At 41.6% G+C, this 14,339-nt stretch overlaps 1 protein-coding gene across 2 annotated transcripts in view; it reads left to right on the forward strand.

Moving 5' to 3' along the window:
• Positions 1 to 14,339, forward strand: part of RHBDD1 (rhomboid domain containing 1) — a 136,664-nt gene that overhangs the window by 19,923 nt on the left and 102,402 nt on the right. For both annotated transcript variants that reach the window (XR_015869736.1, XM_088446283.1), the window contains exons 3-4: positions 5,701 to 6,187; positions 7,776 to 7,908. Coding sequence is in view for 1 of the 2 variants with exons in the window: in XM_088446283.1 (XP_088302409.1) it covers positions 5,755 to 6,187; positions 7,776 to 7,908 (566 nt within the window). In the remaining variant the exon portion in view is untranslated. The remainder of the gene's footprint in view (positions 1 to 5,700; positions 6,188 to 7,775; positions 7,909 to 14,339) is intronic.

The raw sequence follows: 14,339 nt of genomic DNA on the forward strand, positions 1-14,339 counted from the left end.
AAAACGGGAAACTCCGAAGTTGGATTTGCGTAAGGTTACGAATTTTTCCTTTAAAAAATTGTAAGACCCCCCTAAAGTTGTAAAAACATGGGGGAACACTATGGGTACCCCCGTTTTAGCCTTTAAATGAAAGTCGGGGATTTAAATAGCCGCAGCAGGTGTTTTTTTCCCGACACTGAAGAAGTGTTGCAGAAGAGCACTTAGGTTATTTTTTTCGTTTTTTTAAGTGGTCCCATCAAATTTGGGGTATATGAAAATGGGTACTAGCATATTTTTAAGTCCCTAAAGTAAATTTTTTTAAATTCTGCATTTGTGCACCTGCCGCTATAATTCTATTCTTCAAAACACCTGCCGCATACATGCAGAATAGCCCTGAACCTATTTCCCTATTGTTATACAATTTTTTCCCAATTTTTAAACTAATTTTTTGGGGTGTCCCTATTTTTTTTTACACTTTTTTTGACACAGTTCTTTTTTAAATGTCATTCCCAGAGGTGCAGGCTATTTTTTTTAAGCCTGCACCCCTAAACCCCAATTCTGCACTTTTTTTTTACACCTATTCAATGGTGAAAAGTTATCCCCTTTTTTTATCAAAGACTTTTCAAAACTGCGATAAGTCTTTGAAATTGAATACGGTGTAAAAGTAAAACCTGCGATAATGACATCATACCGATATTAACGCAAAAACGATGTTTTCGCTCCCATATTGCATACCCCTGTAAATGTAATAGAGTGCGAGCCGGCACCGCTGCGGGAATACATGTGAGTATTCCCGTTTTTTTTAAACAGCAAGCATGTTATAGGCAAAACTAAGCTGGGTTTGCCTTTAACATGCTTGCTGTTTTAAAAAGACCTTTACATTTAAATTACATGTAGCCCTTTTGTGTTCAGCAAAAATGCACGTAGAACACTTGTATTATTGCAAATAGTAAAAAGTTTTACCTTTTGGATCAGATAATGACAATACTGTATAGATTAATGTTAAACAGCATGGACATTGCCCATGGCAGAAACATTTGAATAAACTGTGCAGTTGTAAATGAAGTGCTCCCTCTATATACTATAAATAAATGTAACTGTGCACTGGTGGGTGTGACTGGCATTTGGTATTATTTACTGTGGGCCTGATTCTGAGTTGGATGCAAAGCGGCTGTAGTTGTTGGAATCCTAAAGGTGCATACACACTAAGCGATATATTGGACAATATATCGCTCCGATGCCAATCGGAACGAAATATCGGCCACATCCCTCAGTGTGCATGGGTGATTGTGCGCTCCTGTGCGTCCTTTGTCGCATCTTCTTAAAGAATGTAAGCTCTTTCGAGCAGTGCCCTCTACCCTCTTGTGCTTCTCCCTACTGTAATTTAATTTATCTCTTACTCCCCACTAGAGCAACTAACACTTGGCTGCTTATGCGGGCGTTAAGGTCGCTAATATAGCAATGTTTATCCATCTCCTGTATTGTATTGTATTGTTTTGTAAGTCAATGGTTACTTTTTTCTCTATGTACTTTGTAAGGCGCTGCGGAACACATGTGGCGCCATATAAATAAATGATAATAATAATAAGCATGCACAGCAGATAGAAGATCTGGCGGCCGATACCATGCATTGTTATGCGGCCGGGGAACAATATATCTGGCGGCCGTAAAACAAATCGTACAGTGTGTATGGACCGCCCGATATATTGTGCCATCGCTGGGTACATGTCTAGTGTGTACCCAGCATTATACTAAAGCGAGTATATGTCGGAGCGGAAATCCGCAGTGTCCATAGCGGCAGCCGTCATCATTAGTATAGGCACTTGTTCCTGCCCCGTGCTAGGTGCAAGAGCTCCACAAGTTTCCCTTCCTTGTATGTGCACTTCAAATTAACAGAGAACTGTATCTGCACCCCCCCCTTCCCCGACACACCCACCAGAGGACTCTCTTGCATGAGATCGCAATGTTGCAGCCCATTTGCAGGGAGAGAGCTGGCCAACATTTGACTCAGAAACTGCTGGAGATACTTAAATATGCATACTGTACATTCACTTTTGCACATGCTCACAAAACTTTCTATATATGGCCATATATGAAACTACGTCCAACTAACAATTAGGCCCTATATCATGGGTATTCAACATGTGGCCCTCTAGCTGCTGTGGAATTGCCACAGTTTTAGCATGCCCTGATAGCAAAACTGTGGCAGGGCATGCTGGGATGTGTAGTTCCAACAGCAGCTGGAGGGACACATGCTAAATACCCCTGCCCTATATATTTAGCCAGTTATTTCATAGTTGACATTTCATAGTTAACTCTAATTTTCCAGGAGCAGTCCCAATTGTTTAAGATCTGTCCCTGTTTATTTAACTGATCAACCGCAGTGCCACTTATGCCACTTGTTTTCCCAGCAGAATTATATATATATATATATATATATATATATAAACATTATTGTTGCAGCAGATGAAATTTGAGCAGAGACACCCAACTGCTGCGTCTCTAATCCACTACAAAGACACACCATTGGTCGCACCATCGATCTTCCGAGCCCCCCTATGGTTGCTCAGAAAGTCCATCATAACTAAGCCACCAGGGCCAGTGCAACTGCATACAAAGACACAGTTGCTGTGGCAAACAGTTGCTGGTGGCAAGACGCTCAAGAAATGCTTGTGACACACCCGCGTGTGCCAAGCCATCCCACTTCCACTCCCGTTACCTCCCATGAACGCACACTGACTGTCAATCACTCTGCATCCAAATTCTCACTAGGGCCCTCATTCAGAGCCGTACGCTCTGAGCAGAGCGCACGCTCTGAATGAGGGCCGGCTTCCATGAAAATGGAGCGTCCTCCTGGACGCTCGTATAGCTGTGGGTCACCACCCACAGGCTATACGAGCGTGCAGTTTGATGGCCGCGATGGTCTTGACCATCGCGACCATCGAAACTGCGAGCCGGAGCCTGCGGTTGAGGTTTTCAACCGCAAGCTCCGGAGTGATTTTGGCTCTATCAGAGCCAAAATCACTCCCACTGACATCACTAGTGATGTCAGTGGGCCGGCTTCTGACGGGAGGCGTTCCCGTGGGAACGCCCCCATCAGGGAGGCACGCCCCCGGCACGCCTACCAAAGGGGGCGTGCTGTCAATCAACATCGACAGCAAGCCCCCTTTGATCAGACACAACGAGCGAAGGACTTTCCTTCGCTCGTCGCGTCTGGCGCATGTGCACGACGGAGCTCCCTCCGTCGTGCGCATGCTCAGTCCATAACATCGACCCACTTGCGAGCGGACAGCCGCTCGCGAGTGGGTCTGAATCAGGCCCTAAGACCGCTGTCTGTAACCAATCACCACCCAGACGCATGTGCAGTATAAGAAACATTGCTCAACTTTGCAAATATTGAGATTGCATCCACCTCTGGATCAGACCCACAGTCCTGCATATGGTCAAGCAAAGCATTTGCATGCAGACACTTCCCAATAGCTTTGTGAGTTACCATGCCCAATTGCATTCTCCCTGACCTCTCCCCCTCTCTTCTTATGCGTATCTCCAACTGTCTCTCTGCTATCTCTTCCTAGATATCCCAGGGCTTTTTTAAACTTAACATGTCTAAGACTGAGCTGATCATGTTCCCACCCTCCCGCATAACCTCACTCCCACAATTTCATTATCTATTGACGGCATAAACATCTATTCTAGCCCCCAAGTGCGCTGTCTTGGGGTTATCCTCGACTCTTCCCTCTCCTTCAACCCACACATTCAGTACCTTTCACAGTCCTGCCATATCCATTTAAAAAATATTTCCAGGATGAGACCCTTTCTCACCCTGGATGCTACTAAGACCCTCATCCGCTCACTGGTTGTCTCTAGATTAGACTACTGTAACCTCCTTCTATCTGGCCTCCATGACTCCCACCTGTCTCCACTCCAATCTGTCCTCAATGTTACTGCTCGGCTCAGCTTCCTCTCCAAACGGACTACATCTGCCTCCCCCTCCCGTAAGCCCTACGCCGACTCCCCCTCTCCTTCAGAACCTAATTCAAGCTTCTCACACACTCACTTACAAAGCCCTCACCCAATCCTCTCCCATTCACATCTCAGACCTCATCTCCCTTCACAAACCTGCCCGCCTACTTCGCTCCACAAATGCACACCGTCTCTCTGCCAACTGATTACTTCTTCCCAAATCTGCCTCCAAGATTTTGCCCGTGCTGCTCCCTACCTCTGGATTCTCTCCCTCTCTATCATACTCTCCTCCTCTCTACTAACCTTCTAACGGACTCTCAAGCCCCACTTCTTTATCAAAACCTTCCAGCTCTCTTCCTAATTCACTGCTCCATGATCCTTCCTCAAGGTCTACCCCATCTATGTCACCCTTGTCTGTCTGCCCCCCCCCCCCCTATAGAATGTAGGCTCTCTTTCTCATGTGCTTCTCCTTCCCTTATGCTATCATTTACTCCTAACTCCAAATAAATATAATTATATTATAAAAAAGTGCTTTTTTATGTAAAAATTACACAATTTAATTTCAATGTACATATAATTATTCCAACATAATACACTCTGTATAAAACTGTATTGAGAAAAGACTTTCAAAAAAGCACATAAGTGAATACTTACAGCTCATGTGGCATGCCTATTTAAACTGAACAATGTTATGTATTAGGTATATGTATATATGTAATCCATATGCCAAGTGGTATATACCAAATTTCCAGTTGTCTCCATAGACCGGGAAAGGATGTAATGTAAAGCCATTATTAGAATTTTAGAGCCTCATTAAGTCAGCTGCCAGTGTTTGCCTCTGCCTCCCCCCTGGGTCCAGGTCCTGTAGGCAGCAGTTGTCTTTACCCGGCGTGTAGTATCTTTATGTCCTGCTGTATTCACCCTGCAGCAGGGGAGGTAGTGTACGGCTCTTGCGAGGATACGAAAGTAGTAGTTCAGTTTGAAGTGGCTTGTAGAAAGAGTCCGGTTATCAGGAGACTGTTGTACCAGATATATACCAGTGTAGAGTTAACAGCTAATGCGTTTCTGCACTGTCCTCTTTAGCGGTTTCCTTAGAGGGATAGTGAGCGGTTTCCTCAGATGGATAGTGTTGATTTACAATTAGTGATTGCAGAGTCACTTTTAGGAGCTGCTTCTATGTAAAGGAGTTCATTACTTTTATTTCATATCGATTCATTATTGATTATATTTGTAGCGCCCAAATTAGTTTTTAATATATTCCTAACTCCCCACAACGGCACCTAATACTTGGTTGCTGACGCCCAGTTGCTTATTTGAATGTTACGATCGCTAATGCAGCAATGTGTATAAACCATGTCCTTGTCCTGCATTGTATGGTAGTGTTAATAACTATTTTCTTGTATGCTCATTTGCTTATGTACTTAGTAAGGCGCTGTGGAAAACTTGTGGAGCTATATGACTAAAGGATGATAATAATAATAATACTTAGTGATGTTCCACAATATTTTTGCACAATCTGGGATACTGAGCTTGGAATACTTTACCTGATGGAAACCTAACAGTATACACTGAATGATTAGTTAACACCTCATATGAATATCAATGTGTATTTTCTTAGTTACAGTACTTACCGTTCTCTAGTCTTTTCTGTCAGAAATCTCTTATTGGACATACTTCAGTCCAAAGCGCATTTAAGAACAAGCTGACAACCACTATTGTTCAATTACTTATACCATATTTTATCATTTTGCCTTCCAGATACAATATCACTCGACCCAGGTACATTCTTTGTATAACGCGTGAAGTTTTACAATGTTCAGAGGACGTAGAAGGGGAAACGTTGGACTTATGCTACTGTTCTTCCAAATCCTTAACTTTGGGCTCAATAACATCCCCCCTGTGACTTTGGCAGTGCTTGGATTGAACATTTATCTTTTCTTTTACCCCCTCAGACCTCTGCATTATGCTTGCATTAGTGTTCATGAAAGTTATTACCACGATGATTGGCAACGCTTGCTTCTTTCGCCTTTTCATCATGTCGATGACTTGCACCTGTATTTTAACATGATATCTCTGTTATGGAAGGGCTCCAAGTTAGAGCAGAGGCTGGGCAGCATTTTATTTGCTATTCTAATCTTCGTATTCTCACAACTGGTCGGAGCCATTTATCTCCTGGTGCAGTTATTCCTGGCAAGATACACGGATGACCCATCCTACACGTTGGAGTGTGCTGTGGGATTCTCTGGTACGTTATCAATATAACTGTCATTTTACTTTTAACAATTTTTTATATTATTTTTTCAAGAGAAAGAAATTGTATAAATATTTTAATTCATGTCCTCCTTTTCTCTACATTAATTCAATCCTAACTCAATGAGCGCGATTCAATTCAATACGATGTTGAATAGCCCCAGGAGGGAGCTCCCGGAGCTATGCAATTCAGAGTGCTTTTAAGTAGGAGAATGCCGGTTCTCGCGACTTAACCTGGGTGTTTAGTCGCAAGAAGCGGCATTCTCTGACTAAAGTCCTGCACATTTGTTGGATTTCTCCTCGCATTCAGGAGGGTGCGAGAGGAAATGCTTAAGTCCGCCCAAACATTGCATTGAATTAAATAGCTTCGGGTGCTCCCTCCCTGGGCTATTCAACATTGTATTGAAATGAATCGCCCCCAATGTAGTTTAACCACAATCTCCCAAAATTCAAATTTTTCAGGAATACACCCTATTATTAAAGTATTTTTGTATCCTTCTTGCGTCAATTGCTTATGAATCATCTTGAAGAAATTTGAAAATACTTATTGCTGAAAATTAGGCCTACTACATTTTTGAATTACTCATTATTTAATTTGAGAAATGGAAAAAATATATGTAAATAAAAGGTATGAGCTCCAATTCTAATCACGTTCAGCATACCTGCCCTTGGGATTCCTGTGATGCAGTTGCTGGTATCATATTTTTATCAACCCCTATGCCTGTAATTGAATACTGTGAAATCGAAGCACAGACTGTACATGTGTATATATACGTTTATCATTTGTAGTAATATATAATGATATAATAATAACAAGTTGAAGAAATATGTATTGTTTTGATGTAAAAGATCTATTATTAGTTTTTAAATGTAAAAATATTTCAAAGCAAATTTTGGAAACTGACGTGATGAGTTCTAAACTGGAAAAATTCCAAACTTTTAGAGATGATTGTTCTCCTGTAATAATATATTCTATAATGAAATATTTATAGAAATGCTGACAGAGTACAGATGTGTCCACATACATCTAGCCTCCTTCCACGTTGAAAAGCCCTTCAAGTCGCGCCATGCCGTGGTGTGACTCGGTAACGCAGAGTGTCTTTTCGTGCGACTGTTTACCTTCAAATACATCTTATTCACACAGCAGTGTGTAGAACGCAGCTTCAGCTGATTAAAATGATATGCAGCATGACTATGTTCTGTGTGCAACTGCAGGTGTGTCTGCATGCACAATGCTACGTTACAGTGTCACAGCCGCTGACACTGTAACGTAGCATTTTGCAGTTGCACACAGAACATAGGCATGCTGCATATCATTTTAATTAGCAGAAGCTTATTGTACCTTATATCCACACTGCTGTGCAAATAAAATGCATTTGAAGATAAAAAGTCACACTAAAAGACGCTAGGCGCTACCGAGTCACACGGCAGTCACGCATTTGACTTGTAGCGCAGGGAGGATAGATGTATGTGGACACATCTGTAGCTTCTTATCTTCTGTCTATCTAACTGATAAGTCATAGCTGTCAGGTGAACTAGCCAATACATTTTAAATGTGTCTCTTTTCTGATGTTTACTTCTAGGGGTGTTATTTGCTTTAAAAGTTCTTAATAATCATTATCACCCTGGAGGAGTGTACAACTTTTATGGCTTCCAAGTTCCAAACAAGTACTCTTGCTGGGCTGAACTGGTGGCAATTCACTTCCTAGCACCAGGGTAAGTGACTTTAATTCATACTTTGGGACCGATTCTGAGTAGTTGCGACTGTGTCTTCTGCCGCAGACGTGTCTGCATCTTTATGCAAATGCCGCTACAAAGACCTTCCCTGGTGTACATTTGTGCGTCTGAATGTGCAAGGGCTGAGACGCCAACTGTCAGCATCTGCAGATTCTGAAATACCGCTCGTATTAGTGGCATCACAACAATATTATATTTTATATAAGCTGTATTTTATGATCTGTGAATTTTGGAATTTGTTGGGTGATCATCTTCACAAACTGGAGTGTTTATACATATTGCTACTGAGATCAGTGTATTATATACGATTGTTGTACAAATGATGGTGTTTTAGCGCCCTCGAAGGTACCCTCTTCCCTTTAAACATATATATATATATATATATATATATATATATATACTGTATATGTATATATACATTGGTGCTTGAAAGTTTGTTTGTGAACCCTTCACTATATTTCTGCTAAAATTTGGCCTAAAACCACCTCAGATTTTCACACAAGTCCTAAAAGTAGATAAAGAGGACCAAATCAAACAGATGAGACAAAAAAAATTAGACATGCTCATTTTTTTTTTTTATTTGAGGAAAATGATCCAATATCATATATCTGTGAGTGGCAAAAGTATGTGAACCTTTAGGCTTAGCAGATATTTTTAAGGTGGAATTAAAGTCAAGTATTGTCAATCTGTGGGTTAACAATCAGGTGTGAGTGGACAACCTGTTTTTTTAAAAGAACCGGAATCTATCAAAGTCTTAATGTTCACAACACCTGTTTGTGGAAGTGTATCATGCCTAAAGAGTTTGGACTCCACCAATCAACAGTCAGATTGTGTACAAATGGAGGAAATTCCAGACCATTATTACCCTCCCCAGGAGTGGTCGACCAACAATTATCACGCCAAGAGCAAGGCATCTAATAGTTCGCAAGTTCACAAAGAAACCCAAGGTAACCTCTAAGCAACTGAAGGCCTTTCTCATATTAGCTAATGTTCATGTTCATCAGGAGGACACTTAACAACAATGGTGTGCATGGCAGGATTGCAAGGAGAAAGCCACTGCTTCCCAAAAAATATTGCTGCCCGTCTGCAGTTCGCTAAGGATCACCTGGACAAGCCCGAAGACTATTGGAACAATGTTTTCTGCACAGATGAGTCCAAAATAGAGCTTTTCGGTTTAAATGAGAAGCGTTATGTTTGGAGAAAGGAAAACACTGCATTCCAACATAAAAACCTCATACCAACTGTGAAATACGGTGGTGGTGGTATCATGGTTCGGGCCTGGTTTGCTGCATCTGGCCCAGGACGACTTGCCATCATTGATGGGACATTGAATTCTGAATTATACCAGAATATTCTAAAGGAAATGTCAGGAGATCTGTCCATGAGCTGCATTTCAAGAGAATGTGGGTCATGCAGCAAGTCAACTACCCAAAGCACACAAGTAATTCGACCAAAGAATGCTTAAGAATAAATTTAAAGTTTTGGAATTCTAAGTCAAAGTCCTAACCTTAATCCAATCGAAATGTTGTGGAAGGACCTGAAGCAAGCAGTTCCTGGCAGGAAACCCACCAACATACTGTAACAGAGTTGAAGCTGTTTTGTACGGAGGAATAGGGTAAAATTCTTCCAAGCCAATGTTCAGGACTAATCAACAATTACCGGAAACGTTTAGAAGCAGTTGTTGCTAAACAAGGGGGTCATACCAGATACTGAAAGCAAAGGTTCACATACGTTTGGCACTCATAGATATGTGATATTGGATAATTTTCCTCAATAAAAAAAATTAGCAAGTCTAATTTTTTGTCTCAATTGTTTGATTTGGTTCCCATTATCTACTTTTAGGACTTTCAAGCACTACTGTATATGTGGGTGTATATACTGTACATACATGTGTATATATATATATAATGTATATTATATATGTGTGTGTTACTAGTGTTTAGTCCCTCAAGACTTCTACTATACATTTACTGCTGCTAAATGCATAAGGATTGATTTAGTAAGATGATTTTTGAAAATCATAATGCAAACGGTAAGTTACTGCAACACTATCTACTATAGCACTACTAGCAGCACTAGTGAGCATGGCGGCACCAGAAACAATGGTTACTACTTGTCATACCTATTTTAAAGCATTTTAATATTTTTTATGAAATGCTAGTAAATTTAAGGTAGTTGATGCCAGAATGAGGCTTTAATCCACCACTTCCCATGTTACATTGGGATGTAGTTATAATACCGACAGTAGGGATGCCGTCTGTTTAAATCCCGGCGTCAGAATCCAGACCAGGGACTAAACATAGGCGGCTAAATCCCAACGCCAGCCTATATACGCACGCCGGAATCCTGACAGACGGCATCCCGATCAAAGGTAAGCTGGGGCGTCTTGGTTGTTAGCCGTGGAGGGGGGGAGGTTAGGTTTAGGCACCACGGGAGGGGTTAGGGTTAGGCACTACTGGGGGGGTTAGGGTTAGGCACTAAGGGAGAACGGTTAGGTTTATGGTTAGGGTGCGGGGTGGGGAAGGTTAGGTTTAGGCACCAAGAATTGAGGGTTAGGGGGAGAAGGGGGGAGGGTTATTATACTTACCCGACACCCCTGTCGGGATCCCGAGCATCGGGATGCCGCTGTCGGCATTTTGAAAGAAAGCATCCCGACTGCCAGTATTTCATACCCAACCCGTTACATTGTTCCGTGGTTCTAAATATTGTACAGTTCTGTAAAGTTCAGATAAACTTTATGTAATACGCATTACTTTATGTTGCCAAACAAACTTGTAAGTGTGGGAACTTTGCTACTTTTGCTTACCTGAGGGTATTCATCTGTAAGAGACCTGAGGAAGAAACATGATAGTGGGAAAATAAAATCAAAAGATGGCGAAATAAGGTAACAAATAAATGGTTTATAGTGATGTTTGTCATTTTTAAAGAATGTTGTAGCCTGTTCTGAAATGTTTTTTTTTCTTGTGTAACAGGATAATCCCAAAAATGTATATATTAGCACATTTTTATTTTTGAACTTCTATCAAAAGTCAAAAAAATGTTTCCACAAATGAACTGTTCCATACAGTGTATCATTGGTAATTATCACGGTCTGCCAGTCCCCTGCAGATAACTTTCATTTATAATTCATGCTAGTTTGTTGTTTTCGAAAACTCTCCCACTGGAAAAAAATAGTCCCCCCTCCCCATGCAGAGGTTAAAAATTGCATCTGCACTGCATGGAAAAGATTACATAAAACTACCCCCATGATAGACCATACCTCATTGACCAAGTATAGGCACTCTGGCTCTTTAAAGAGTCTCGGCTAGCCCTCCTACTCCCCCCACTTTACTCTAACATACTTAGGCCATACACCAATCTCCCCTGCCATAAAACCACCCCTATGGGTTTTGTTTAGTAGAACAATCCCTGTTTCCTTTACCAGTGTTTAACTCTTTACAATGTGCTTATTTTGTGAGCTCCCCTACAACCCCTTCCTCCAGAACCTTCTTTGTAAGATGTTACTGGCTAACCAGAAGTATATTATGTTCCTCCACTTTTACACAGGAGCCTGTAATGCTGGGTACACACTATGCGATATGTCATTCAATCAGCCAATGAACGTCATATTGCATAGTGAATCTGTGCGTGTGTACAGAAGACGTCGTTCAGACATGTTGCATGCATCGTCCCTGCAACACAGCCGATGCAGATATATCTTGCAGACATATTGGCACGTCTGGCTGTGTGTACAGGCATCCCGCCGACTGCCCGTACACTTGCTGCAGGGGACCGACACTGACATCTCAGCTGGGCGGGCAAATTCAACCCTGGTTTTTCATACTGTATTTATGACTTTAAAAAAGCTCTTAACAGATAGCATCTTAATAAGCAGGAAGCACCATAAATGACAGTATCCAAATATTATTTTTACAGATTATTTTTACAGATTAGTGCATAATCTTTTTTAACGGAGATGTCTACCTTAAGCTTTTCACAGCTGCATGCTTTTTCAAGGATTGAAGTATTTTTTATGAGTATTTTTTTTTTTATTTTTAGTATTCTTACAATATAGAATGAATCAGCAGATAACCCTATGGGTTTGATTCAATTGAATGCAAATTAAATAGCATCGGGAGGGAGCTCCAAGAGCTATTCAATTCAGCGCGCTGTTAAGCAGAAATTCAACAAAAGTACAGGCGCAATGCTGTCTTCTGCCCTTAGTGCGGCGGAAACAGAATCGCGCCAGGCAGTTTAGCCGGAGAATGCCTGTTCTCATGACTAAACACCCTGCTTAAGACGCGAGGGGCGGGAAAATGGTCATTCTCCAACCTAACAGCGCGCTGAATTGAATAGCTACGGGAGCTCCCTCCTGGCGCTATTTAATTTGTGTTCAATTGAATCGAGCCCTATGTTGTCTAAGCTGATAATTTCGACATCCCAAAGTCAGCTTATTATCATATGAAAGTTGTTGACTCCCCCTTCCTTTGGTCCAACACACAGGTATTTATTTTCCAGGAACCCTTTGTAGAGCTGTCACATGTTGATGCTCCTACAAAGCAAGTTATATATACAATTCCAGTATCTAAGATCCAAGTGGTGACTGTAACCTGTCCTTGAAGATATGTATGTTTACTGAGTGAGTTACAGTGTCTCTACAGGTGTCACTGTTACAGTAAGGGACTGTATTAGCCACCTCTCTTGTAGAGTTAGCCCCCAAATCTGAGCCCAAGTGGCTGAAGCCTGGGCTGGCAAGTTTCACTAGTAGTTACTAGTTTTAATGTCATGTCTCTCTACCATATAACTCGTTCCAGCAGGGAACTAATATTTTCCTTGGTTAATAATAACCAGTTTTACCTCGCCAAACCAGAGAATAGTAGTTACTATATTCCATTTCTCGAAGAAGATATTTGAAGATAGCTTTTATTTTACAGTGGAGGGATTTTAGACTCATTTTTGCCCCCATCACTACAAGTGTATTAGATAGTCAAATCTCAGCATATGATAAAAAAAAAAATCATTTTTAAAGGTTTTCATTTACTAATGGAATATGTAGCCATAAACTAGAGAGCAGTGATTGAGAACGGAAAGGTAGAGAATATTGAATGGGAAATACTATTTGTTCTGGAATTAAAACAGGAATCTGTGGTGTGTGAAAGGGGTGTTCAAGGAGGAAATGAGACATATTGAACATGACTAGCATCAAATAAATGAATTTGGCACAAGGCTCCTTTTTCCTACCCCTCAGTAGAAGATATACCATGTTTTTGTAATACTGAAGAGCAACCTGGTGATTCATGTTACATGTATGAAGAGACAGAAGCTATCAATCTCACTTAGTGTAAGCGGTTAAAGAACAAACATTGCCCTAGGCGGCAGCATTGATAAAACATTTTTACACAGGAATGTCATACTTTGTCCGCACCAAAGATGAGAGGAAAATATTTGTCTACTTGCCATAACCTATATTGTTCTATAAAGCATTCACATATCTTTATCTGTGATATTCAGCATGCTGTGTATAAAACCCACCATAACAGGACACAAGCATCTTTTCTTTCTCTTATATGACAATTAACATGGTATCATGGTGTACTGCAAACATACTAACATCCCATTATATATATAAATAGGACTTTTAGATGAGTGTCAGCTCTGAATTACCAGTGTATAAAAACATAGACATAGGGGATGATTCAGCAAGTGCTATCACAGCTGCTAACATGGTAGCAGCTGCGATAGCATTATTATGGTAATGCAGCAGGAGGCATCACGCCAGATCACTGACAGTTTGCAGCCGCTCTGCGTGCAATCACGCAGGACCCGTTCTGCACATGCGCAGAACGGGTCCTGTTCAGGATATCTGTATCCAGACATACATTTGCGTCCTCTGCTGAATCACCCCATAGTTTGTACCCATTGGCCACAAACCTCATAAGACTCAGCTGTTGTTAGATATGTGCAATTATTCATACTTAAGCAGCATTAATGAAGCTTGAAAACAAGGATATAGTAGTGTCGTCTACCTGTTTAAGTTATATGAAAAGCAGCAAAGACGCAGCTGCTGTGTGCTTAGCGTGCAACTCTGAATCAGGCCCATTGTCAGGCATTGTCGGAGCACAACGGATGCTTACCAGGCCCGACATTGCTGTTTCTCATGCCTTCAAGCTGCTGGCCCTACCCATTCGTGTCCCCCAGCAGTTCTCAATTGGTGGTACTTGTACAGAATCAGTATGTAATACCAGTTCAAAGCCCGACAGCAGGAGATCCCGACGCTGGCTGGTATACACCCTAAGCCCCCCCTCCCTAACCCTCCCTTAGGGATGCCTAACCCCAAAACTCCAGGTCCAGGCTAGCCCTAAGTTCCCCCCCCCGTGGGTGCCTAAACCTAACCCCCCTTCTCGCACCCTAACCCTAACGGGGCGGTGCCT

Source organism: Taudactylus pleione, unplaced genomic scaffold, assembly GCF_031769625.1.
Source record: "Taudactylus pleione unplaced genomic scaffold, aTauple2 ptg000395l, whole genome shotgun sequence".
NCBI classification, from domain to species: domain Eukaryota; kingdom Metazoa; phylum Chordata; class Amphibia; order Anura; family Myobatrachidae; genus Taudactylus; species Taudactylus pleione.